At 44.9% G+C, this 24199-nt stretch overlaps 2 protein-coding genes across 2 annotated transcripts in view; both read left to right on the top strand.

Annotated features, from left to right (window-relative positions):
* The window catches only part of LOC108788348 (HLA class II histocompatibility antigen, DM beta chain-like), a 20981-nt gene extending 10294 nt beyond the window's left edge, over positions 1–10687 (top strand). The window contains exons 3-5 of the mRNA XM_018558103.1: positions 230–346; positions 9703–9736; positions 10453–10687. Of these exons, the coding sequence (XP_018413605.1) occupies positions 230–346; positions 9703–9736; positions 10453–10687 (386 nt within the window). The remainder of the gene's footprint in view (positions 1–229; positions 347–9702; positions 9737–10452) is intronic.
* Positions 10688–17620: 6933 nt separating this feature from the next.
* LOC108788347 (HLA class II histocompatibility antigen, DM beta chain) overlaps positions 17621–24199 on the top strand; it is a 16525-nt gene continuing 9946 nt past the window's right edge. Inside the window, exons 1-2 of the mRNA XM_018558102.1 lie at positions 17621–17712; positions 21262–21552. Of these exons, the coding sequence (XP_018413604.1) occupies positions 17652–17712; positions 21262–21552 (352 nt within the window). The 5' untranslated portion in view covers positions 17621–17651. The remainder of the gene's footprint in view (positions 17713–21261; positions 21553–24199) is intronic.

The raw sequence follows: 24199 nt of genomic DNA, 5'->3' as shown, positions 1-24199 counted from the left end.
CCCCCCCCCCTGGCGCCGCCCTGCCATCTGGTTGACATTCTCAATTGATGGGGAGGGGGGTTGGCGGCGCGGGGGCGTATTGTGGAACTCGACCTTGGGGCGGCAGGGAGAGTAAATCCGGCCCTGATTGTATGTACTGTTACTCTGTATAGAGATTCCTAGGAATGTAATCTATCTTCATCTCCTTCATTGTTTATGTTTCCCTTCCACCATCCTCTTGTTTGAGCAGAGCACGGCTTGACCAACATACAGATCATTAAGATCAGTGTCGCGTCGGTGGTCTTCGCGTTGGGACTCGTCTGCCTCATTACAGGAATAGCTTTTTGGAAGAATGCCAAGAGAAGCGGTAAGACGGTCATTAACATACTGGGCAATATGAAGCTGTTGTGTGCGCGTTGTATATACATTTTACCCTTATTCAACTCTATGCACTGCGGTGACATTCGATGAGGTGCGTTGCAGATGCTGCATTTTTACATCATCCACCGCAACGCACCTTATCTTATGGTGTAAACGAGGAACAATGAGGGCCCGTTCACACCACATCCAGATCATCTCCAGACCAGACCAGAATGTTTCGGGACCCAAAATGCATCATAATGTACCCCTCTGCTATTTCTGGCCTCTGTTCACACCAGCGCAGTCCGTTCCAGACCAGAGGAATACTGCAGGCCTCATTTTGTCTGGTATGGAATGCACTGGAAGGCATAGAAACGCACCAAAACACATGCAAATGCAGTGGAGAGCCCATTTTAAGCTTAAAAAAAAAAAGCACACAAAAAAAAAAACTGCTCCGGAACTCGGCAACATTGCAGCAAAAACTCGAAATGCGAAAATGGTGTGAACCTGGCCTGAAAACAGTTTTCAGTGTGCTGGTTACGCTGAGCCTGTGTTGATCTGTGCAGATAAGTACATGGTGTGAAGGAGCCCTTAAAGATCACCTTTCTCCTGAAGAAAGCTATTAAACTGTCAGCAGAATCCCTCAGATACCTCATATAGCACCCCGGGACCCCCAAATCCTGCACCACCGCTATTGTATGTTAGTTTAATCCTTTCTGGGTATGTAGAGAGCTGTCCTACCCCAACCCCTGCATCCCATACTTTCATATTGCCCAAAAAGATTGTAAGTGGCCAGCAGGTAAATACAGAAGAGGGTCAGCTAGATCTTGACACTACCAATAATTTTTTAGGTGAGAGTGGTGCTGGATGAGACTTCCAGAGATATGTGTGTTGCCTAAATGGCAGTATATCAGTTCAGTTGTTAAGCACACTCTTTCTAGGGTCTTGCACTGAGGACCTTTCACTCATTGACTTCTTTTATCCGGAAATCGTTCACTAGTTTTATGTGCCCAACTCCAAGCTGAACTCAATTTTAGGCCTGGTTCACACCTGTACGTTTCTGTAGCGCGTTCAACGCTCTACGAACGCTCTACAAAACGCTCAAACATGAAAATCCCATTGTTTTCCATGGGTATGGTTCACACCTTGCCATATTTCAGCCCGTCTGAACGCGCTACAAAACGGCCTACGCCTGAAAAGGTACATGAGCTTCTTTGCGGCATTTTTGTCGCGTGTTTCCATTGGGATACAGCCAAGTAGCCCTCGGAAACACACGTTTTCTTAACCGCGAATCGCGCATATTCGATACGCCTAGGTGTGAACAGAGCCTAAAGAACTGAGGTCCAATCTGCTGTACTCTAAGGCCCCGTTCACACTTAGCGTTTTATCGCGCGATAATTAATGTTTTGCTGCCATCTAGTGGTAAGTCTGGATCACTGCAAGCTTACACAGGTCCTGTATGTGTTTGCAGTCCTTCCCCTTCCATTTAAATGATTGAGTTTTTGCCCAAATGTCTATTTTAAGTTCATCTTTGGTAAGAGAAATAGGTGGGCTGCTGTTGATGACCCCTCTCTGTGAAAATGCAAGCTTCCTGGCTGTTATGCGTCAGCTTCAATAATTACAGAGTCTTGGCCCAGGACAAGCATAGGCATCGCCCAATTTTCTCTGACTTTCATTTTCTGTGACTCAGGCGTATTTAAGCCTGAAAACTCCCTCTGCCAGTCTGAGTGCTGTTGTGCAGATAATTACAGGAAGCTAATATAAACATTTTCAGGCACAATAAGCCAACATAATTTCATGGTTTTTAATAAACGCATAACCATACTAAATCACGTTTTTATATGTGCCCGGAGTTCAGGTTTAAGGGCTGTGGCAAAGGACTGGGCTCCTTAGTGCAGATGGGTTTGTGAGGCCAACACACTCTTGGTACTGTGTGAATTACTGACAGACATGGCACTATTAATAGAGGCCATGTAGACTACATTCATTAACATTAATGGGGCCCGAGCAGTCTCTCACCATTGATCACATGCTAAGATCTCATTGACATCTCTGCACCTTGTTTGCCTTCTTTCAGAGGTTTCCATACTCCCTGAAGGATCTGTGACTAATGTGTCCACATCTCCCCTGCTTCCCATTGCCTCACAGACACTAGTGGAAGAAGATTTGGATCTCGGGGAGGAGAGTGAGACATGTTCAGTGCAGGGTGAGCTGTCGGTGGGGGAATTACCAAGCCTCTCCTCCTGGGGGGCTTCCTCAGTCCCCTTCTACCAGGGGTGTGCATTGATGGATGAGGATGAAGAACAGGCTAATGACAGACGCTGTGTCCCCATATAATGTCACCATCAGGACGCGACTACTAACACAGCAAATTCAGCATCCTTTACTGCCCCATGACAGCCAAATCCATTTTTTTGTAGTTTGAGAGATGAAAGTAAGAATACTATGGTTGCTGTGGGGCAGTAGACTTCTCTTAGACCCTTTGGTATATGAGGTCCTGGAATCGTTATTGTTATCTGTCTTTCAGTCATAATTTTCCTATAAATCAGAGTCAATGTGCAGCCAAAATATATAATTTAATATTCTTTTAAAGGTAATGAGGCTAGTCCTATTCCTATAGTGAGTCCAAATTGCTGTCATAAGGCTGCATAGACAACCTTTGTACCTTGTGTGGGAGCAGTGGTCTCTCTGCAGCAGTCCCACATGCCCCATGGTGCGTCACAGCTGAAGCTCACTGAATGGTGGGCAACCCAAGCTTTGCTAGTTAAGGAATTGTAGGTCTGACTTAGCAGGTGCCAAATTAGACCACTGCTTCCACATAAAGAGCAGCGGCAGTGGCGTCACAAGGGGGGCGCGGGGGGTGCGGTCCGCACCCGGGTGACACCATTGGAGGGGTGACACCAAAATGACTGACAGTCATTTTGGTGTCACCCCCTCTAAAAAGTCGGGCGCTCGGTCATGGCCCGAGAGGACCATGGAGTGCCAGGAGAGACGAGGGGACTCGGCAGCATACTTCATCCTGCCGGGTGAACGTCCCCTCCTCTCTCTGCCGGCGTCCATCACCAAGATGGCCGCCGGCAAGCGTCAATTAGATAGCTGCACATGCACCATGATGTCATCGCGCACGCGCGTGGTAAGGCCACATGCATGCGCGATGACGTCACGGCGGTTCTCACATACTTATAGTTTTGGTACATCAAAAGGGGATTGTACCCGAGATTGTCCATCCAGACTGTAATGTATATGGTCAGCGTTGCATTGACATAATATACTGTACATCAGTGGGGAGCTTGTAGCCTTTTTAATTATCTTTACTGTAATTCCGATTCCAGGAAAAGAGGACATACCTTTATAACAAGTATTATAGAACACAGAGTTCTAGAACACTTCTGATGTTTTCTTTATGCATAACTGACATTGAGATATACAGTTCTGTGGTTGTCATGGTGACCCACATACAGGGAAAAACGTGTTCAGTAATAAGAATAAACCAAGTTCAATGTCACTGTAGGATGTTACAGAACATCTGGGCACCTTGTACCTAGTCGTTTCGTAGTGTCGATCCGTAAGCACTGCTCCCTACTGTCTTGGTACATTAAATTTCGTTGATCCAACCGAGTTGTGTCTTTCCTTTTTAAAGTGAATCTGTGCCGGACATTGAAGTACTCACATGTTCTTAACAAGCAGTAAATGAGATTAAAAACGAGCCATCACTGACCTCTCTAACTGATTGTACTGTGAAGTAATTAATTCTTAAAGTTCACAACAGAGGAGAAGTTGGGGAGAAGAGAAGTTGTAGTTGGTTTCTAACACCTGACAGCACCCGAGTTTTGTTTATATTAGGGGGCTGGCAGGCTGCTAAGTTTCGCCTCTCCATAAAAAATAAGGGGAGAGGAGTTGTGAATTCAGTGCCTCTGTTGTGAACTTTGAAGATGTATTTCTCCCCAGTGCCTGCAGCTAGAGAGGTCAGCAATGGCTTATTGTAAAGCCCAGCTCTGACCTAAATGTTTATTTATGAATAGCCTAGCATAGCATATGAATGTCCCCCCAGGCAGTGTTAAAAAAAAAAAAGGCAGCTAATTTCCAACTTGGAGCTGTCCCCTGTAGTACTTCTTCGTTGACAAAAGATGTCCTCAGTCTTCCAGGTTCAATGACACCCAGGGTCAGAGCATCACGGCCACAACATACAGAACCCTTCATTTATAGTGTACTGGTGCAGAGAGCAGCACTGACATAGTCAGCACCCAACCTAGAGAAAAGCTGAAATTAAAGATGACACTGCAGTATCACATTCCTGACAAGAAGAATGTGAAAAGGTGCGTATCACAACACAAAACGCATAACATACCGCCAGTGGGGGCCACAAGGGGGTCAATCTATGGAGGAGTTGAACTTTAAAGCTCTTTTACTTCACCATGGATACTTTAATGTCCATGGTCTGGGTACGGGTGCACTTAAGGGCCTTGCAGTTCTGGCAAAAATAGTGGTGCCTACAGATCTGACCACCCCCTAATGTATAAGGCAGCCTTAGAGCTTTTTGCTTTAAATGTCCCCATAGAACTTATAGAGCAATCAGACATCTAAGAAGGATCCAGGTATTCAGGAATCTGAGATGTGCATTGCTTTCCCAAGCATTACATTGTTTGGGCATTTGTGTTTAGGCCTATGGAAGGAAGTGAGGGCGGGGAGGTGCTTTAGGAACTGGCTTATTAGGAAGAAAATTAGAATGATTGGACAAGATTTTCTAACCTCTCCTTCCCTGGCCAACCTTGATTGCTGCATCTTCCAATGCTCCATAGATATTAGAACATCTCATGATCTGGCCAGAAGACTGATGTCTGATATCTATGAGCACCTTTAGTCTGGGTACACACAAGGATCAACATCAGGGGTTTTGGAACTTGTAGTAAATTGGAACTGTAGTCTTAAGATTAAAAATTACTCTCAGGTAGACTCTGTAGGTCTCTCCTTCAATTAAAGCTCTTCTTCTGCCTGCAAGCAATGTTTCCTTCTATATATACAATGAGTTGCACATGCACCGCTTAGTGTATATTCACAGCATGCCTTGGGTGCCGGGATGAATGAACACATGTGCACACCAAACAGGAGTTACGTCATCCTGAGCCGGGCAATCAAGATGACCAAATGCACTGAACCCCAAAGAAGACCGGTATGAAGATGTTTAGGAATTTCAGGAAAATTTGTACGAATTTCGATTCGTAACGAAACGAATCGCACATGTCTAGAAGATGGACATGGCGGTGAAGGAGTGATGAAGGAGATTGTGGCCATTACATTGCTGGTGGGAGGCACTTTGGCAGTTAAATCTGCTGGACATACTTGCACATTATGGCAAAAGCCCGGTCCAGGCAGCACAGGCACCAGGAATTGGTGATGCTGATCAATGGCCTAGAGCAGGAGAGACACCTTACTACAGATCATTAGTTTTAGGTGAAGTGTTTTTAAAGCAGAGCTTTTTTTTTTTTTCCAAACTGTTCCATTTTTTATATAATGGACATAGAGAGAGGACTGTATGTATTAAACATTGTTCTATGTCTGTCTGTCTATCTATCTACTTGTTTCTCTTTGTATTGGTTGTGTTAACCTGCTTTGTGCAAGTGCACGCTCTATGTATGTCCTGTAACTCTGTACATGTTTTATGTCTGTACTGTATATTAGCAGCATGAATGTGTCTTTATGTTTTTTTTTCTGTCTGTATTTGTATTTTCTACTTGTTTATTTTTGCCCCTAAAATGAATCACCTTTGTCAATATAAATGTATCACGTTGTCCTTGTGTGTGTGTTTTTCTTTATCATTGTATCAGATGTTTGTCTCTGTTATTGTCAGTTAATGTTTATTTCATAACAAACCAGTGTGACTTTCCTGCTGGAAAACATAAGGTAGACTGTGTGATTATTTGACCCATTTGAAGTGCCTGAGGCTTGTCCACCTGTGCCTTGTGCACTTTCACAGGCAAGTCCACCTAAAATTAGATCAACCATTGGTCAGGGTTCCAACACAAGGGGTTCTCTGGATGGACAAGGTGATCTCACCTCTTTTCCATTCACATAGCGCTTTGTTTTACGTGAACAGAATATAAGGCTCCATTCACACCTGACCGCACATATTCTGCTGTACTGATACGCGCAGAGCCGCTCTAAACAGAGAATACAATGCACTTTAATGTGCATCGTTCAGACCATTGCGGGGACCACGTGGCACGAAACCACGCGGCCCCCAAAATAGTACAAGTGCGATAATCTGGCGGATTCCGCACGTTCGCGGCTATTTAATAACCGCAAACTAGCGGCATCTGTGCGGATCTAAAAATATTAGCGTTTTTGTCCCGCACGGTCTTCGGCATGGAAAACCATGCAGGAAACGCAAATGCTATATGTGAATAGAGCCTAAGAGGTCCTGTGAGTGGACGTGGGGTTGGAGGGGCGGCTAAACAACACAATCCTTTATTATATGAGACCCGTAGCAGTTACAGCTCCGGAAGTGTAGCACTGAATGTACGTTTGGGCACCAAGGAAGCTCAGACTGTTGTGTTAAAGCCAGGGACGTATTTCCCTCGGGGCAGCAGGGGTGGGGAATTCCTATCTCCCGATGCCCGGGACATGCAGTTCCGGGCACCGGGCAGGTAGTTGTTTTCCACATTTAGCTCTGCTTTGGGCAAGCAGAGCTAAATGTACAACAGGGAAGCCTCCGATTGTTTTGTACAAGTGATCCCGGCGAAGTTGCTGAGATCACTTGTATGCAGCCTGCATGCAGGGGGTCGCATTGAGGAACCTGGCCCTGGTTAAAGTGGACCGGATCAGACCAGCAATAACCTTCATTAGAAGCATCTGCACAAAGCAAAACCCAGAAAATAAGTTTATTTCTTGGAGTTTAATTGCCCACCTACTCACCTTTCCTTTGCCTCCACACTGCTCCAGGTTATAGCACTGGACCAATCACCAGGCACCAGGGCTGTCACATGAGAGGGAGGCAGTGGGTCACATGCTTCCCCATGCATGAAAGTACCCAGAATTTCTTCTCACTTTCAGCAGCAAGACAGAAGGAGTGTCTGATAAGGAACAAACATTGTATTCACATGATAACAAAAGTGTACATAAATGGTTATATCTCTATATACTCTGCAGCTCCCAACTAATGCATCTTAAGCAGACCACACACACAACAATCTGATTGTACAACCTCCTTTAGATCTACCAAAAAGTATGTAGTCTAAATGTCTGCCGGATTGGATACACATTGAATTGGTTGTTTAGGTTTGTCCTCATATTACAGGTTTGGTAAATGTAAAGGAGATTGTACAGAGATTCTACAATCAGAATGCAAAGTGTATGGCCGGCTATAAGAAAACAAATGTTTGGATTTTCGTGTAGGATCTCCATTGCTTTACCAAGATAACACTGTCATTTTGGAAGGCTGCTCCCAACATATGTCCCGATCATAATCTATAATGAGCCATCACACAGATAAATAGTATATAGTGCCAAGAGCAGTGTACTGTATACTGACACATTGCAGTCTGTATTGTCTGTATCTCTCCCGCTCTCACTTCTATTGTGTGACAGAGAACACAATGTACCTCAGCAGCCTTGAACCCGTCCATTGTGGTCACATGTCTCTATGATGCACATCCAGAATTGTACACATTACTCATACGTGAGGCTTTTTAGCTTCATGCCCCTCAGCAAGCCAACGCAGTCACGTTTGTAGAATTTTTTTTTTCCATATTAAGCTAAGTTGAATTTTTATAAACAGAAGGTGTTTGAATGTCATCTCATTTCTTTTGCCTATCAAAAAAATAAGCGGTTTATTGCCTATTCTATCTGAGATAGTGGGCGGGGATATGCAAATTATTGGGCTTAAACTCTATGTAAAGCCAAAACTTCTTTTGAGTGTTTTCAATAGAGTGATGAGGGGTTTGACCTCATGTGAGAGTTTTATTGTGTGGGTCCCTGCTGGGGAGATTCATCCACTCTATGTTTCCTGGTGACCATTGTCTCCGGTACAGAAAGTGAAAGGAAATTTATCATTTTATAGTTGTCACAGGAGGTGTGGGGAAATCTTCCATTGGGGACACCAGTTCTGGTGACAACTCTCTAAGAGGGGATATCCCTTTGTTTTGGAGAGATCTCTGCTTATGTCCTGCTGTGTTTGTGGGACAGGAAATGAACGGAAATCTTCCTGATGGAATATAGAAAGTAAAAAATAAATAACAGGGGTCTTAACTTGGGATGCACCGATACCGATACTAGTATTATTATTATTATTACATAGTATTTATATAGCGCCAACAGTTTGCACAGCGCTTTACAATATAAGGAAGACATTACAATCACAATACAATTCAAGGCAAGATGGAAAGGAGTACTAGTATGGTGCTGATACCGAGTATTTGGGGGCGAGTACTCATACTTGCCCAAATGCTCCGATGCCTAGGCCGATACCCGAACTTCCGATATCAGGGAGGTGGGCAGTCAATCATTACATGCTTGGTGACGAGAAAGCATGGAACCAGCTTCCCGGCCAATCAGGAAGCCGGGCAGCTTGTAATGGCTCGCCGCCTAGCTTCCTGATTGGCCCGGAAGGCGCCCAATCCCGAAGCCGGACGGCGAGTCATTACCTGCCCCATTGATTGGCCAGAAAGCTGGCTTCATGCTCTCTCGTCACCTGGTGACGAGGGAACATGGAGCCGGCTTCCCGGCCAATTAGGAAGCCGGGCGCCGTGTAATAACTCGCCGCCTGGCTTACAGATTGGTTGAAAAGCTGGCCAATCAGGAAGCCAGGTGGCGAGCCATTACCCGCACCCCCCGACTTCCTGATTGGCCAGAAAGCCGGATCACCTGGTGACGAGAAGCATGGAGACGGCTTCCCTGCTAATCAGGAAGCCGGGTGGCGAGTCTTTACACGCCGCCTGGCTTCCTTAATGGGACATTCGGTATCGGCAAGTACCGAAAAAAAATATCGGTACTCGTACTCGATACCGAAAAAACGGTATTGGTGCATCCCTAGTCTTAACCATTCCCTGTTCTATACAAAACAAAAAAGTATTGGATGAATACACATTAATGACATAAAGTTTGACTTGGGTATTATAGTTGGGCGGGGCTTCATTAGGATGGGGACAAGACTAATAATTAAAAAGCATTCTGAGTTTAAAAAGATGAGCAGTGCCCTCCTCCTCACCCAAAACCAGCTTCTTTTCTCCAGCACTACAGGTCCTCTTTAAAGTATCATTTCTGTATGATGTAAGCAGTGAGACGGGACAATCACCTTTTTACCTGGATGCGGTCAGTCTAGAAATGAGGGCGATTATCAGTACAACGTCCGTCTCTTTTATTTTTCAGGTTACTCTCCCATTCCAGGATATAATGCTGTCAAGTGAATCCTCAGCTGGTATGTACGGAGGTGAGGACTCAATACATTTCTGTTCTCCCAAAAAGTAGAACCTCAGACAAAATGTTGTTTTTGTTTTTCATTCTGAATAGAACTGGGAACGTTAAAACTTCTGTCCGCATGGTATTTCTCAGGACGGGTTTCCGGATGGTGACAACAGTGGACCATGTCTGAATAATATGTGCTGACATGGCTACTTGTAGCCTCCATTGGAAGCCTGTGTGACAGGGTGAAAACGTAGAATCACAGTGTTGTCACTTTTAAACAGGAAGTGCTTAAACAATGACCTTAATTTTAGAATTACCAGGTATTATTGTATGTGTATATTATCCAAAACAATCTATGTATCAATTTAGGTTACTTATACATGTCTTTGCCAATGTAGTCTCTATAAATTGTACCTGAATATACTGTATATGGTACCTATTTGGTACCTCTCTATATGGTCCCTGAATATTTTCTGTTTTATAATGTGCGTTTGCTGTTGCTGTTGTGCGTTCACATATATTTTAGTGAAAGCAAATTTAAAGGAAATCTATCATGATAAAATAATGGAGGCTGCCATTGCTGTCCTCCTTTTCAAAAATGTTAGGACCCTGGCTGTTATGTCATGCTGTCTTATGTTGGCCTATAATTGAATACAGGGGAGGAAAATAGACAATTGCAGAATTAAGTAACATTCCTACTTCTGATTCCTGCAGGTTTTCGGCAGAGATGTTTCTCTTCTCACTGAGGAAGAACTTTGCACAGACCACACCTAGTTTGGGGTGTGACAACAGCTTCTTTTTGCATCTCCGGAGGTGTGAGAGTTGTCAAAAGAATTCTGCAAAAACCCATTCTATCGTACACCCCCTCAGTGGAGATAACTTGTATTCAGTTTCGGAGGTCAAGGCTCCAACCATCTGCGATGTGAAGAACACTCTTAGGTTATCTTAGATACCGGAACACCATCATGTCCCAATCACAGAGTCACTTTCCACTCAGGGCCGGATTTACTCTCTCTGCTGCCCCAAGGCCAGGCTCCTCAATGCGTCCCCCTCCCCGCCAACCCCCCTATGGGGAATGACAACCAGATGGCGGGTGGCAGCCGTTGTTGGTTTTAATTTTTTAACATTTTTTTCTTATTTTAATTTTTGATCACTTTTTTTTTAACTTTTTTAATTTTTTCTTTATCTTTTACTTTTTTGTGTTTTTATACTTTTTTTATCTTATAATTTTTTTGCCCTTTGTATCACTTTTTTTATTTTATTTGTTGTTTTTTTAAATGTTTTATTTTATTATTGTTTATAAAAAAAATTTCACTTAACTTTATTGCTGTCACACAGGAGCTACCAAACCCCTGTGTGATAGCATTTGGAGGTGACAGGTTCTCTTTATGGAACCTGTCGCCTCCAATGAGTATCACAGAACTGCAGGCTGCATGCAAGCCGAGACCACTTGTACAAATTTAGCTTTGCTTGCCCAAATCAGAGCTAAATGTAGAAAACAACTACCCGCCCGCCGCCCGGAACTGCATGTAGATAGGAATTTCACACCGCTGCTGCCCCTCTACTCCCTGCTGCCCCAAGGCCGGGCCTTGGTGGCCTTGTGGGAAATCCGGCCCTGCTTCCACTCATTGTCCTAAATGCAGTACTTGGTTTGTTGGGTGCATTAAAGTCAAATTGTTCGGGTTACCCAGCCAATCAGATTCTCATTTTCATAAGAAGCTCATGGGACCGTATGGGACAATACAGACAATTCTTATTTCATGCACTCTCACGCATTAGGACCATTATGGGATGTTTGCCGGGCGTTTTATGTACCTTTAGCTTCTCTCCCCAGTATTTGCCTCAGTCTACCACTCTTCATGTTTGTGTGGCTGCAACTCATGTTTAGCTAAATTTGATCTTCATAAGATGAGGGATACAAACACTGATTGCATTAGGTGGAAAGCAGGGGCTGATGATGTCACAATGTACCCTCATCCAATCAGAAAATGCCTTATATTTATTGGAAGAGAAACAAGATTTTTTTCGTGAGTGGAGGAAGTGCCAAGAGATGACTTCCTGTGTTTAATGTACCAAAGTGAACAGGAAAGGCACAGACCACTATGGTGAGACTCCCCTGCAGCCCTCCGGATGTGACATATCGGTAATTACAGGAAACCAAGCTGGCCTAATGTAAATGTTTAAAATAGATTATTCCTAGCGTTAGTTCACCTTTAACTACCTCTTGTTGTGTGCCAGTTTACCTTGAGTGAACCTGTGCCCAGACTATCCACATTAAAGTATTTACATATTCTGAACAAGCAGTAAAACACTTTAAAACATTCACCTCTGTAGCTATGGGCATTGTGGAGAAATCCATCTTCAAAATTCACAACAGAGAGAGACAATGACATCACAACTCATCTCAGGATCCAAGACAGCCAGAAGAGAGAGCGAGGAGAAACAAGCAGAGGAGAGAGCAAGGAGATACAAGCAGAGGAGAGAGAGTGAAGATAGATAGCCAGGGGAGAGAGCAAGGAGAGACAGCCAGGGGAGAGAGCAAGGAGAGACAGCCAGGGGACAGAGCAAGGAGAGACAGCCAGGGGAGAGAGTGAAGATAGACAGCCAGGGAAGAGAGCAAGGAGAGACAGCCAGGGAAGAGAGCAAGGAGAGACAGCCAGGGGAGAGAGCAAGGATAGACAGCCAGGGGAGAGAGCAAGGAGAGACAGCCAGGGGAGAGAGCAAGGAGAGACTGGTCCATGTACAGATTCACAGAACATTGCTACACCTTTATTACAGGATGTTCATTTATGGCTGTGGCTTCCTTTGTGGCTTGTTTGTTCAGATGTTTAAATGATTCTGTACAGATCAGAGGGAGTTGTTATCGCCATATAAATGAATACAAATTATTATATTAAGGAATTATTTTGTCAGATTTTGATATTAAGGTACAGTTTCTTTTATTCTCCCTGTTTTTCAGGTCATTGTGACATATTTATTATTGTTTTCTATGTTAGTGACTGTGATAGGATGGTGAAGTCTCCTCCTCCCTCTGTATATATCTCTGTGTGTAGTTTAATTTATATACATCGTGCCTGAAAAGAGAAGACTACCATTCAGCTCTCTGGTTAGCTAACTCATAGTGCTCTGAGAGTCCTTTGTTATGTATTTAATTTTATTTAAAATACAAAGATATTATAAACTCTTCTTCCTCCTCTTCCTGATCGCTGATGGGCCCCGCCTCCTCCTCCGTCGCCAGGCCCGCCTCCTTCTCCGTCGCCAGGCCCGCCTCCTTCTCCGTCGCCAGGCCCGCCTCCTTCTCCATCACTGGGCCTCGCCTCCTCCTCTGCTGCCGACCACGGGCCCCCGCCTCCTCCACTGCCGGGTCCAGCCTGCTCCACCGCCGCTGCTGGCTCTCCTTAACTCCGCAGCAGCTGTGAGAAGAACAGCCGCAAGTGAAAGCCACCAGCATAAGATGCTATAGCCACCCAGGCGGCCCGCACGGCATCTGGCCGGGCCCCCCTGTGCCCCGCCTGGGTCGCTATGGCGATTGTTACGCTACTGTGTCTTCCCCCCTCCTCCCCCCCAAAAATCCTGTAGCACATTTTAAAGAAGCCTATGGGGGGGGGAGGGGGGGATTGGTTTATATACATTTATATATATGCATCAAGGTACCTAGACAAGGGTGACATCACTATATTTTCCTGCAAGATCCTGGGCATTGCTGCGTTCCAGCAATCTCACAAAAAGACTCTATTGCACTGGGTTAGAGTGACTTCTAGTGAGATTTTTGGAATTCAGCAATGCTACAGTAAAGGGGTGATGTCACGCTTGCCTACTGCACTCTTTTGTACAATATACAGTTCATTAAAATTGTCTTGTAAACAATAAACAAATACTTATTTTGAGTGCAGCCACTACTCTTAGAGCTAGTTCACGCCAGATGCAGTCTGTTCCGTTTTTGAGCTGCATCAAAAACGCATCACAATGCTTTTCTATGGGATTCTTGTGCACTGTTCACACCAGAGCAGTCCATTCCGATGCAGCCAGAAAAAGTACTGCTTGCCCTATTTTAGCTGCATCGGATCGCAACGAAATGCATGCAAATGCAACGAAAAGCAATTTTAAGCAGAAGACCCCCCCCAAAAAACTCAGTACACAAAACGCATAAATTGCGGTAAAGTCGTGGTAAAAAGCATGACACATGCGGTTCTGGTGTGAACTAGTCATAATTACACAACGATACCTCTGAAAGCCGCTCTCTACAAGGAGCTCTCCAAACTTTACATGTGTACACTTGCCTCAGAGCTATATAACAACTGCTGCCAACTGGGCCATAGTGTGCTTTTTACCCGGTTTAACAAGGAGATTGATAATGGCTAACTTCAACACGTTTCACAGTCAGTCTGTAAATCCCAAAGTGCAGAACTCTGATGCCACAGCTCACTCCAACAAGATACTGCTCAATACCTCATAAGGTCTGCTCCGCTCTCACGCATTTCACCACAGACGGGCCTAATCATAGAGGTATGTCGGCAGCCAGCTTGATCAGGAATACAGAGGTAAAGAGGTATTAAATTGGGTATCAATGAATGAGATTGTATGCAGAGGCGTAACTAGAACCTTCAGGGCCCCGGTGCAAGAAACCATGAAGTGCCCAACTCCCCACCGCCATGACACCGCATGGTTAAGAACAAGCGCGGGACCTCAGGCAGCTGCTTGTTTAAAATTTTAGCGCAGTGTTCTGTCGAGAACGCTGACCCAGTATCTGCGCTTATGTACAGATGGGATTACCGAGGAAACCGGCATTTATTTACAAAGTATTCGTTTGTATTTGTCAATTGTGACCGTTAATAATATGCCGTCCATGGCAGTAAATGATGGATGGCAGTAAATGATGGCTGGCAGTAATGACGGATGGAATATTATTAACGGTCACAATTAACAATTTAAACAAAATATTTTGTGAATAAATCTCGGTTTCCTCAATAATACTGATCTGTGCACAACAAGCGCAGATGCTGAGGTCGGCAAATTCGGCTACATCAAGTGTGACAGACTCTCCAGCCCTGCCGCACAGCCGCCCGTACATGCTGTGGGTGGCAGAGTGGCAGGGAAGGAGTGGCACGATCTCGGGGGGGGCCCTCTTCTTCCTCGCTGGACCCCCCCCCTGCAGGCGGAATGCCAGGGCCCAGTCGCAATTGCGACCGCTGCGACCCTCCCTGGTAGTCCCGCCAGTGATTGAATGCCCACAAAGTAAAACCTTCCCTGGTGGGGGTTGCAGGGTCAGATAAGAGGACAGCTGTATCTTAATAGACTGTAAATATAACTGTAGATACTCTAATAGAAAAAGAGATTGAGGACACAGAGTCTCTGCAGCCCCTGTTATGAATGAACAGGAATCTTCTCTGCTGAGTGCTCCTGTCCATTCATAACTTGTGGAGATAGTATGTTTACTATATCCTCAATCATGAATGAACAGGAAGTGATGTAGAGCATCACTACTATAGAATAGTCCTCAAATATTTACAAACACTCAGTGATCACTGATCGCTGAGTGCTTGTACCCACTCTCCATCCTGACTTGCTGTCACAGGAGGCTGAGCTGGTGGTTTGGGAGGAGAGCTTGGTCTCATTTGACAGCTAACTCCTCCCCCACACCGCCGGATTGGCATCCTGTGACAGCTGTGTTCTCCCTCACACCCTACTCTCCATGCTGATCTGCCACAGGAGGCTGAGCGGGTCGGTGCGGGAGGAGAGCTCATCCTCCTGTGATAGACCGAAGACAGCGCTCTCCTCCCCGCCTCGCTCGGCTTTCTGACAGTTTCTCTCCTCCCCCTTGGACGCTGCTCTGTGTCAGAGGGGACACAGAGCAGCACACAGTGGGGAGGAGAGAAACTATGGATGCACCGCAATTTCGGCCGAAAGATGGTACTTTTAGCATTTTGCCCAAAGTGCCACTTTCGGTCAAAATGTTTCAGCGGCCAAAATGTCATAAAGGGTAGGGACTAAAGGGTAGTTCCTACCATTTATGCTGCCTGAGACAGCAGAGCAGGGGTTGGGGTGTTGGCGGTGCTATTGATAGTGCTGGGTGGGTGAGTGTGTTAGCGGGAGCTGCGGATAGTGCTGGGGGGTGGCGGCAGGTGCACCTTATAGTGCTGGGGTGAGGTACGTTGTGGTGGGAGGAGTGGCTGTGTTGCTGTCAGCAGCTCACAATAGTCACTGGTTGTTGGGAGCTTGTGGGATGCCAGCTAGAGCATCCCGCTCAGCTCCCTGGCAATCGAGGACATCAGTGAACTGGAAGCTGGACAGAGTTACATGGACCATATTATTCTAATCCCGTCTCCGGCACAGTTCTCCCATGATTGGGGTATGGCTTTCTTCCATACATGGACAACCTTATTCTAATCTCGGCTCCGGCACAGTTCTCCCATGATCGGGTTATGGCTTCCTTCCATACATGGCCCATCTTATTCTAATCCTGGGTATGGCTTCCTTCCATACATGGACCACCTTATTCTAATCCCGGCTTTTGCACAGTTCTTCCATTATCGGGGTATGGCTTCCTTCCATACATGGACCATCTCTTTCTAATCCCGGCTCCTGCACAGTTCTCCCATGATCGGGGTATGGCTTCCTTCCATACATGGACCATCTCTTTCTAATCCCGGCTCCGGCACAATTCTCCCATGATCAGGGTATGGCTTCCTTCCATACATGGCCCATCTTATTCTAATCCTGGCTCGGGCACAGTTCTCCCATGATCAGGGTATGGCTTCCTTCCATACATGGACCACCTTGTTCTAATCTCGGCTCTGGCACAGTTCTCCCATGATCGATGAAGTATTTTTTCTGGCCATTACTTTTTCGATTGGTTCCCCCTCAACTCCTTATCATGTAGTTAAAAAAGTAGACTGGAGAAGAACAAAGAGCCAAATAGGACAGAATGGACAAGCATGGTTCTCTACATTAGCCACAAACTCACATTCAGCCATTAAAGCCTAAGTTTACTTTTTTAGACCACGTTTCATGTTGCATCCATATTCAAGATTGTAACCTGAAACACGATCACATCAACAACCTTCCACCTCCATCCTGCCCCCTACTTACCTGAATCGCGGGGTTTCTTCCCTACACAGGCTCCGCTCAGGGTCGGATTCACTCTCTCTGCTGCCCCAAGGCCAGGTTGCTCAATGCGCCCCCCCTACCCGCCAACACCCCACATGGAGAAAGGCAGGCCTGCATTCTGCATACAAGTGATCTCGGTGATATTGCCGCGATCACTTGTACAAAACAAGCAGCGGCTTCCCCGCTGTACATTTAGCTCTGATTGCCCAAAGCAGGGCTAAATGTAGAAAGCAACTACCTGCCCGGCGACCCGGAACTGCATGTACCAGAAGTGGGTTGAATGATGCTGGTCATCAGACTGAGGACAACTGGTGGCAGAAAAACAGAAAACTGCAGCGAAAGCTGATTTTGTTATTTTTATCTTTTAATGGTCTACGTGCTATATCAGGTTATTTTTAGCTTCAATTTTGCTGCTTCTATAATTCTTTTTTAATAGCTTAAAGGAATGATAAATAAATTACTTCTGTTTAATTGTTTTCATAGATCCACTTTGAAGCTTCTTCCCATTTTCTTTCAAGTAGTTCATAACCATTTACAAACACACCCGGCCAGTTCTCTGTAAAGAGAAGCACAGAAATAACATGCGGTGTAAATATAAAATAAAATTCCCCTTGCACATTCGTGGTTTGGTTCAGTGTGAACACACAAAGCAAAAAGTCCCTTACAAGTAGGAGCAAGTGTCTACCTAGTAACAGGTGATGTCACCCCACGCCTGTTTTTCTATTGGCTGCAGATTTCAGGGCTGAGTAACAAACTTCTTCTGGGTTTCAGTTTACTCTGAGGATTGAATTGACGAGTCTGCAGAGATGAGCGGAGCTTTTATTGTATTGCTGCTGATATACGGCACGCTATGGACCCCGGGAACAGGTATTCTACTCATTTCTTCATCTTCTCATCGTTGTAACAATGTAACAATTTGACTATCAGGGTAATCCCGCAGTGTTAGGCCATGTTCACACCTGGGCGATCCGTGACCGCGCGGCAATCGTGCACCATATGGTCACGTAGTCGCCCATCACCGACAAACGCGCTGTGGGTGCCATTATTTTTTAAATGGCACCCCAGTCACACCAGACGGATCGCAAGGTTTCCCGCCGCAATTCCGCCCGTGCAACTGAACACCATCGCGGCTGAAACATCCGTGCGTCTTGTATTGCAAAAAAAAGGTACATGTAATTGCTGTCTGTAATTGTGCGATCTTGGATCGTTCAGGTCTGCACCGGCCCTCAGTATTATTTTTTTTCTTGTTCCTTCTAAAGCTGAACTCCAGGCAAACAGCTAAATTTACAGATGAAATTGAAATATATAAAGAATTGGTTTACCTGCCAAAGGATTTGTAGTTCTATCCATGTAGTTCTGAGATTTACACAGCTCTGCCACACAGCACAACCCTGTCTGGCAGGGAAGGTGACCTGATTTTTCTCTGTGACAGTTAAGTAAATCTTACAGGTCTTTTCCTTACCCAGCCTGTGTCTGGACAGAACAGAGAAGCAGCAGACTAATGAGCTCATCTCTGTGACACTCTGTTATTGTCAGCATGCTCCTTGCACTGTGGCACAACGAATCCTTGTGCGCCTCGTGAAAATGCCCCGATACCAATAACCGATACCTGTGCTTTAATTTTTTCGAAATGAAGCGGCTGCTGGGGACATTGCAGCAGCTTTCTACAGCACTTCAGCCAGCTGGCACATCTTCCTCTTCTGAGACCCTCTGCACATCTCCCCCACCTGAGACCCTCTTCCAGAGACATCAGGCAGGCACCCCGGAGCAAAGCAGCAGCACAGAGTACATAGCAATACATATATACTATTATTCTGCATTGCTGTATAATGTATTGCTGAGATTTGTAGTCCATCTGCAGCTTGAAGTCAGTGGCAGAACTACCAGGGGCGCAGTGGTTGCAGCTGGTACTAGGCCCCGACACTCCACCACTGTCCTAAAATGATTAGTATTTATTGTTTTGGAAAAACTGTCACATGACACACAAAAAAGGTATCGGTAATTGGTATTGGCGAGTACGTGAGGAAAAGTATCGGTACTCGTACTCGGCCTGGAAAAATGGTGCATCTCTAATTGTGATACCATCATGTAGAATGCAAAGACAATAGCGTGAGGGCGCCAATGGACGGAGCATCAGGGAGAAGATATGAGTGCTGGATGCCCATGGCAGAGAGGGCTAGGGTAAGTAAAAGTTACTTTTCCAGGTCCCATAGAGGCATTAGTGAACATTTAGCTCTTGCAAGGCAGAGAGTAGTGATGGGCCGAACACACCCGAGTTCTTATGGAGTTTGAACTTTAGAACATGGAAAAAGTTCGAACTCGAACTTCAAACTCAATGAAAGTGTATGGGACCAGAACTCTGAAAATCAAATGTCCCCTTTTTGAAGGCTTATATGCAAGTGAATGGCCATAAAAGGTGTATGGGGATACGGGTACTGCCCGGGGGGACAGGAATCAATGAAAAAAACACTTTAAAAAACAAACAGTTTTTAAAGGAGCAGTGATTTTAACATCACTTAAAGGGTAACAATAAAAATGAAAAATTCCTTTAAATATCGTGCCTGGGGGGTCCCTTAAACTGCCTGGAAAGTGGCGCATCTGTATGATGTATAGAACCTTCTGCAGCAAAAAGTGACTTTTCTAAAGAAACAAAAAAAAAAGCGTGCGGTTCCCCCCAAAAGTCATACCAGACCCTTAAGGTCTGGTAGGAATTTTAAGGAGGAACACCACCCCCAAAAATGCGGGAAAAAAGACGTGGGGTCACCCTAAAATTCCCAATCAGACCTTTGATCTGAGCACAGGCCTGGCAGGGCAAGAAAGGGGGGGACATACCAAGCCACATGCCCTCGGCACTGGGAGGGTGCTTTTTTAGTGTTGCCCCTGGAAAAGCACCTTGTCCCCGTGCCGATGGGGACATGGGCCTCTTCCCCACAAGCCCTAGGGCGTTGGTTGTGGGGGTGCGGACAGGAGGGCTTATTCACATCGGGTACCGCTTTAATAAAGGGTCATCCAGATGCCGCCCCCCACCTTGTGAATGAGTAAGGGGTCCTTGTACCCCTACCCATTCACGGAAGGGTTAAAATAAATTGTAAATAAAAAAAACACTACTTTTGAAAAAATCCTTTAATTAGAAAGAAAAAAAGACATGTTTTTGACAGGTATTTTATTTTTAAAAAAAAATGGATCCACCGACGTAATCCTAAGGTCAATCACGACGTCCAGCGTTGTCCACGAGGATGACGAAATAAAAAAGAAAAAAATAATTTTAAAAAAAACAGACGCCCGCCGACCGGTCTGCTCGCGACGAACTCCCGCCGCAGAATGGCATTCTGACAGATGCCGGCAAAATATAAACAACTGGGCTGAGCTAGCGCTGACAGCTCCGCCCAACTGTTTACAGTTGTAAACCTAGCTGTGTGAGCCATGATTGGACAAAGTCATCATTACTTTGCCCAATCATGGCTCTCACAGTGCAATGTGCTGTGATTGGGTAAAGTCTTACACCCGACATGCGGTCAGGTGCAGTGCTTTACCCAATCAGGGCTTCACAAGGCACTCAAACTCTTGCTCGATTCGAACATTGAGCCCATCCCTAGCGGAGGGGAGCTGTAAAGCCCCCCAATTTTCAGCTTTAACTACCAGCAGAATCTTTACATCTGACACTTCCAGGAGGTTCTGATGCGTCCGGTCCCTCTCTGCGGGCTGTGGTCTCATCTACTGGGCTCGACGGCCCTGCTGTGTCCTGTAGTGATGTGGTGGCCGGTGGATGGAAGAACCAGGGAAAAGGACACCAGGGATTCCTGCCACAGTAATCTGTAGGTTATTGCTGCGATCTGCCCCGTGTGAACGGAGCCCTAGATGGGGAACTTATCCACTCATAATTCTTCAACAATTATTTCTTGTGTTATATCGCCATCATGTCTTATGTTATATCTCCATCATTTCTTATGTTTTATCTCCATCATTTCTTATGTTATATCTCCATCATTTCTTATGTTTTATCTCCATCATGTCTTATGTTATATCTCCATAATTTCTTATGTTATATCTCCATCATTTCTTATGTTTTATCTCCATCATTTTTTATGTTATATCTCCATCATTTCCTCTGTTTTATCTCCATAATTTCTTATGTTATAATTCCATCATTTCTTATGTTTTATCTCCATCTTTTCTTATCTTATATCTCCATCATTTCTCATGCTATATCGCCATTTCTTATGTTATATCTCCATCATTTCTCATGCTATATCGCCATTTCTTATGTTATATCTCCATCATTTCCTCTGTTTTATCTCCATAATTTCTTATCTTATATCTCCATTATTTCTTATGTTTTATCTCCGTCATTTCTTATGTTATATCTCCATCATTTCCTGTGTTTTATCTCCGTCATTTCTTATGTTCTCTTTGCAGGTTACTTGATGCAGAAAATTTCCCTGTGCTCGTACAGTGATAACAAGCAAGGAAATATTACGTTTGCTACTGGGTTCACCTTGAACCGCCAATTATTGCTGAGTTATAGCAAACCTGATGAAATGTATATAACATGTCCATCGGGTTGTATCCGGGAGATGGGGATTGTTGCCGCGAGCTTTGCCACCCTTCTCAACACCAATCCAAACACAGCAACCCAGGTTAAGAAAGAGGAAGAACGGTGCAAGGATGGAGTTAAGAAATTCTGGGACAAGACAGTGGAGAGGAGAGGTAAGTGACCAGGGGTAGGTAAGTCCTCTCCATGTATAGATTAGCTGGATCTCACTGGCCAGCGCATTGGACACAAATGTACTGTAGTCAAATGTCCAATAAAGGGACTTGCACATTGCAGTTGATGGCAGCTGCTGGGGAGTAAGGCCTCATGCAGACGGGGTGATTTGGGATTGCTGGGGCAGGAATCCCAGATCTTCTGTTTAGATGCGACGGCATCTGTATGTGGCAGTCCGCATGTAATCGTATGTGATACAATTACAATACAAATGGGGGAATTCATCAAAACTGGAGCAGACAGAATCTGGAGCAGTTGCCCATGGCAACCAATCAGCATCTCTCTTCAGTTTGATTGGAAGTTGAGAAGTTGATTGGCTGCAGTGCGAATCTGCTCCAGATTTTCTCTACTCCAGTTTTGATAAATTCCCCCCATTGTGGTTTATAATACCGCTTTTTTTGTGCAAAAAAATTAATAAGACAGTGTCTTATTTTCGGGGAAACACGGTAGATTACTGTCACTAAATGGATCTCTAGTGATCTATGGTGATGTATTCCAAACCACACGTTATCATATACAATTACATGCGGACTGCCTCGGTCACCCGACCATTTGCTTGAACGAGTATAGTGGCTGCATCTAAACAGGAGATCTGGGATTCCTGCCACAGCAATCCCAAATCACCCCAGTGTGCATGAGGCCTACATTTATCTGACACAGGGGTGTCCCGAGGCTGGGTGACACCCGGAGCGGTAACCGGGTGTCACCCTGCCCATACGTCACCACTCGCGTGCGCGATGACGTCATCGCACACATGCGGCGATCTTTTGATACCTGCCGGCGGCCATCTTGGTGATGGACGCCGGCAGAGAGAGGAGGGGACAGTCACCCGGCGGGACAAGGTATGCCCCTGATCTGACATGTTCTTGAATCTGTATATCTTGAGAACTCTATTGGAGAAATATCTGGCATCACCCCCTGGCATCATTTTATGTGTTGGATAGTAACGCAGGAAGATCTCCCTCATGTCCACCTGGTAGTTTTGGGTGTTCATGACCATATTTGTGTGTTCCAGCTCTTCCTATTACATGCTCTTTCATTTACAATATGTAAAAAATCCAGCAGGAGTGAGGGAACTCCTCATAATGGCCACAGCAGGTGTGCAGAGCAAAGCAACAGGTTCACTTTAATTCTCCCTGCCCTATCATTTTGGTGGGTTCAAGTAATTTTCAGGCCTAAAATGTGGAATATAACCTGTGCAAAAAATGCAAAAAGGCTCTGGGCAGTGAAAGGGTTAAAGCGTTAACACCTGCAGTGGCAGCTCTTATCTTTCCATCCTGACCTCTACCCATGAAAGGTGTGAGTTGGCTGCCTTAAACCGAGAGTTTAAGCGAGAGTCCTCACTCTATTTTATATCACTTATCTCATTATATGCTCAGCTTGTGATTTTTCCTCTTCATATTGGACATTCTGACAATTTCTTCATGTCACAAGTTTTAGTGTAAAGCCAACAGTTCCACCTAGTGTCCACATCAATATTAGGGGAAGGTCCACAAGGATGGGACAATGTTTTTCTATGTCCCCCTTTATAATAAATGCCAATTTTTCAATGGAGGATAATACCTTGGATGCAAACGAGAACACAAGTGCATGTGAACCTTCATTGAGCTTTTAGAGTTCTGGGAGCCCCCGATATCTGAATGCCCGATATGTCATGGCTATCTCCAGTTCTGAGGTCGGAGCTCTGCCATGCTCTCTGCACATCTCTGTACAATGTGCTCTGTGATCAATAGAGAGACTTGCACTGCCCGACAGGAGATTCCCAGGGATGTATCTAGACATTGTGCTGTGTTAGGCACACCTAAATGATGATCTTTTTGCACAGGCTCCCTATAGGTAACCCAGAGTGCTCTGGGAATTCATTGTCCTGTATCAAATGTTTATGTGTAAAACAAAGATTGCAGATATATAATTAGCTCCCATCTCATGTGGAGGGACTGTCACTCTCTTTAATCAAAAGTGTCATAGAGCATGAAGGACCCAGTAATATCGTTACATTGTGGTAACGCTCTTGTTACATAAGTTCCATTGTCATTACTTTTAGACATGTGTGCTTCGTTTCGGAAAGATTCATTTTTAGGGAAATTTGTACATTCGGATGTATACGAGTTTCCGAATGACAGAAATAACGAATGCCAACGAATACCAATTTCCGATATTGAAAATTTCGGATGCATCTGAATTTTTTTCCCAAATTAAGTTTTATTCTGTTAAGCATGAACTTTAAAAAAAAAAAAAAACATTTTCGCTAGCGGTAGTCTGTCCGAATTTTCCTTACGAACAAATATTCGTTGCAGCAAAGTGACATTAGACAAAAGGAATAAAATGACACTTTTTTTCTTTATACAGTTCACAGAAAAAAGAAAAGAAAAAAAAAGCGTGAGGTTCTGCCACCAATTTATACCAAACCCTTTAGGTCTGGTAGGAATGTTAGAAGGGATCCCTTAATTTAAAAATAGAAAACGTGCGTGCAGTTCCCCCAAAAGTCATACCAGGCCCTTTAGGTCTAATAGGAATTTTAAGGGGAATCTTCCACCCCAACGAAATGAGGGAAAAAAATCGTGGGATCCCCCTAAACTTCCTACCAGA

The sequence above is a fragment of the Nanorana parkeri genome, unplaced genomic scaffold, assembly GCF_000935625.1.
Source record: "Nanorana parkeri isolate BGI_ZX_2015 unplaced genomic scaffold, ASM93562v1 scaffold321, whole genome shotgun sequence".
NCBI classification, from domain to species: Eukaryota; Metazoa; Chordata; class Amphibia; order Anura; family Dicroglossidae; genus Nanorana; species Nanorana parkeri.
The sequence above is the reverse complement of the archived record's forward strand: the minus strand, read 5'-3'. Positions and strand labels throughout refer to the sequence as shown.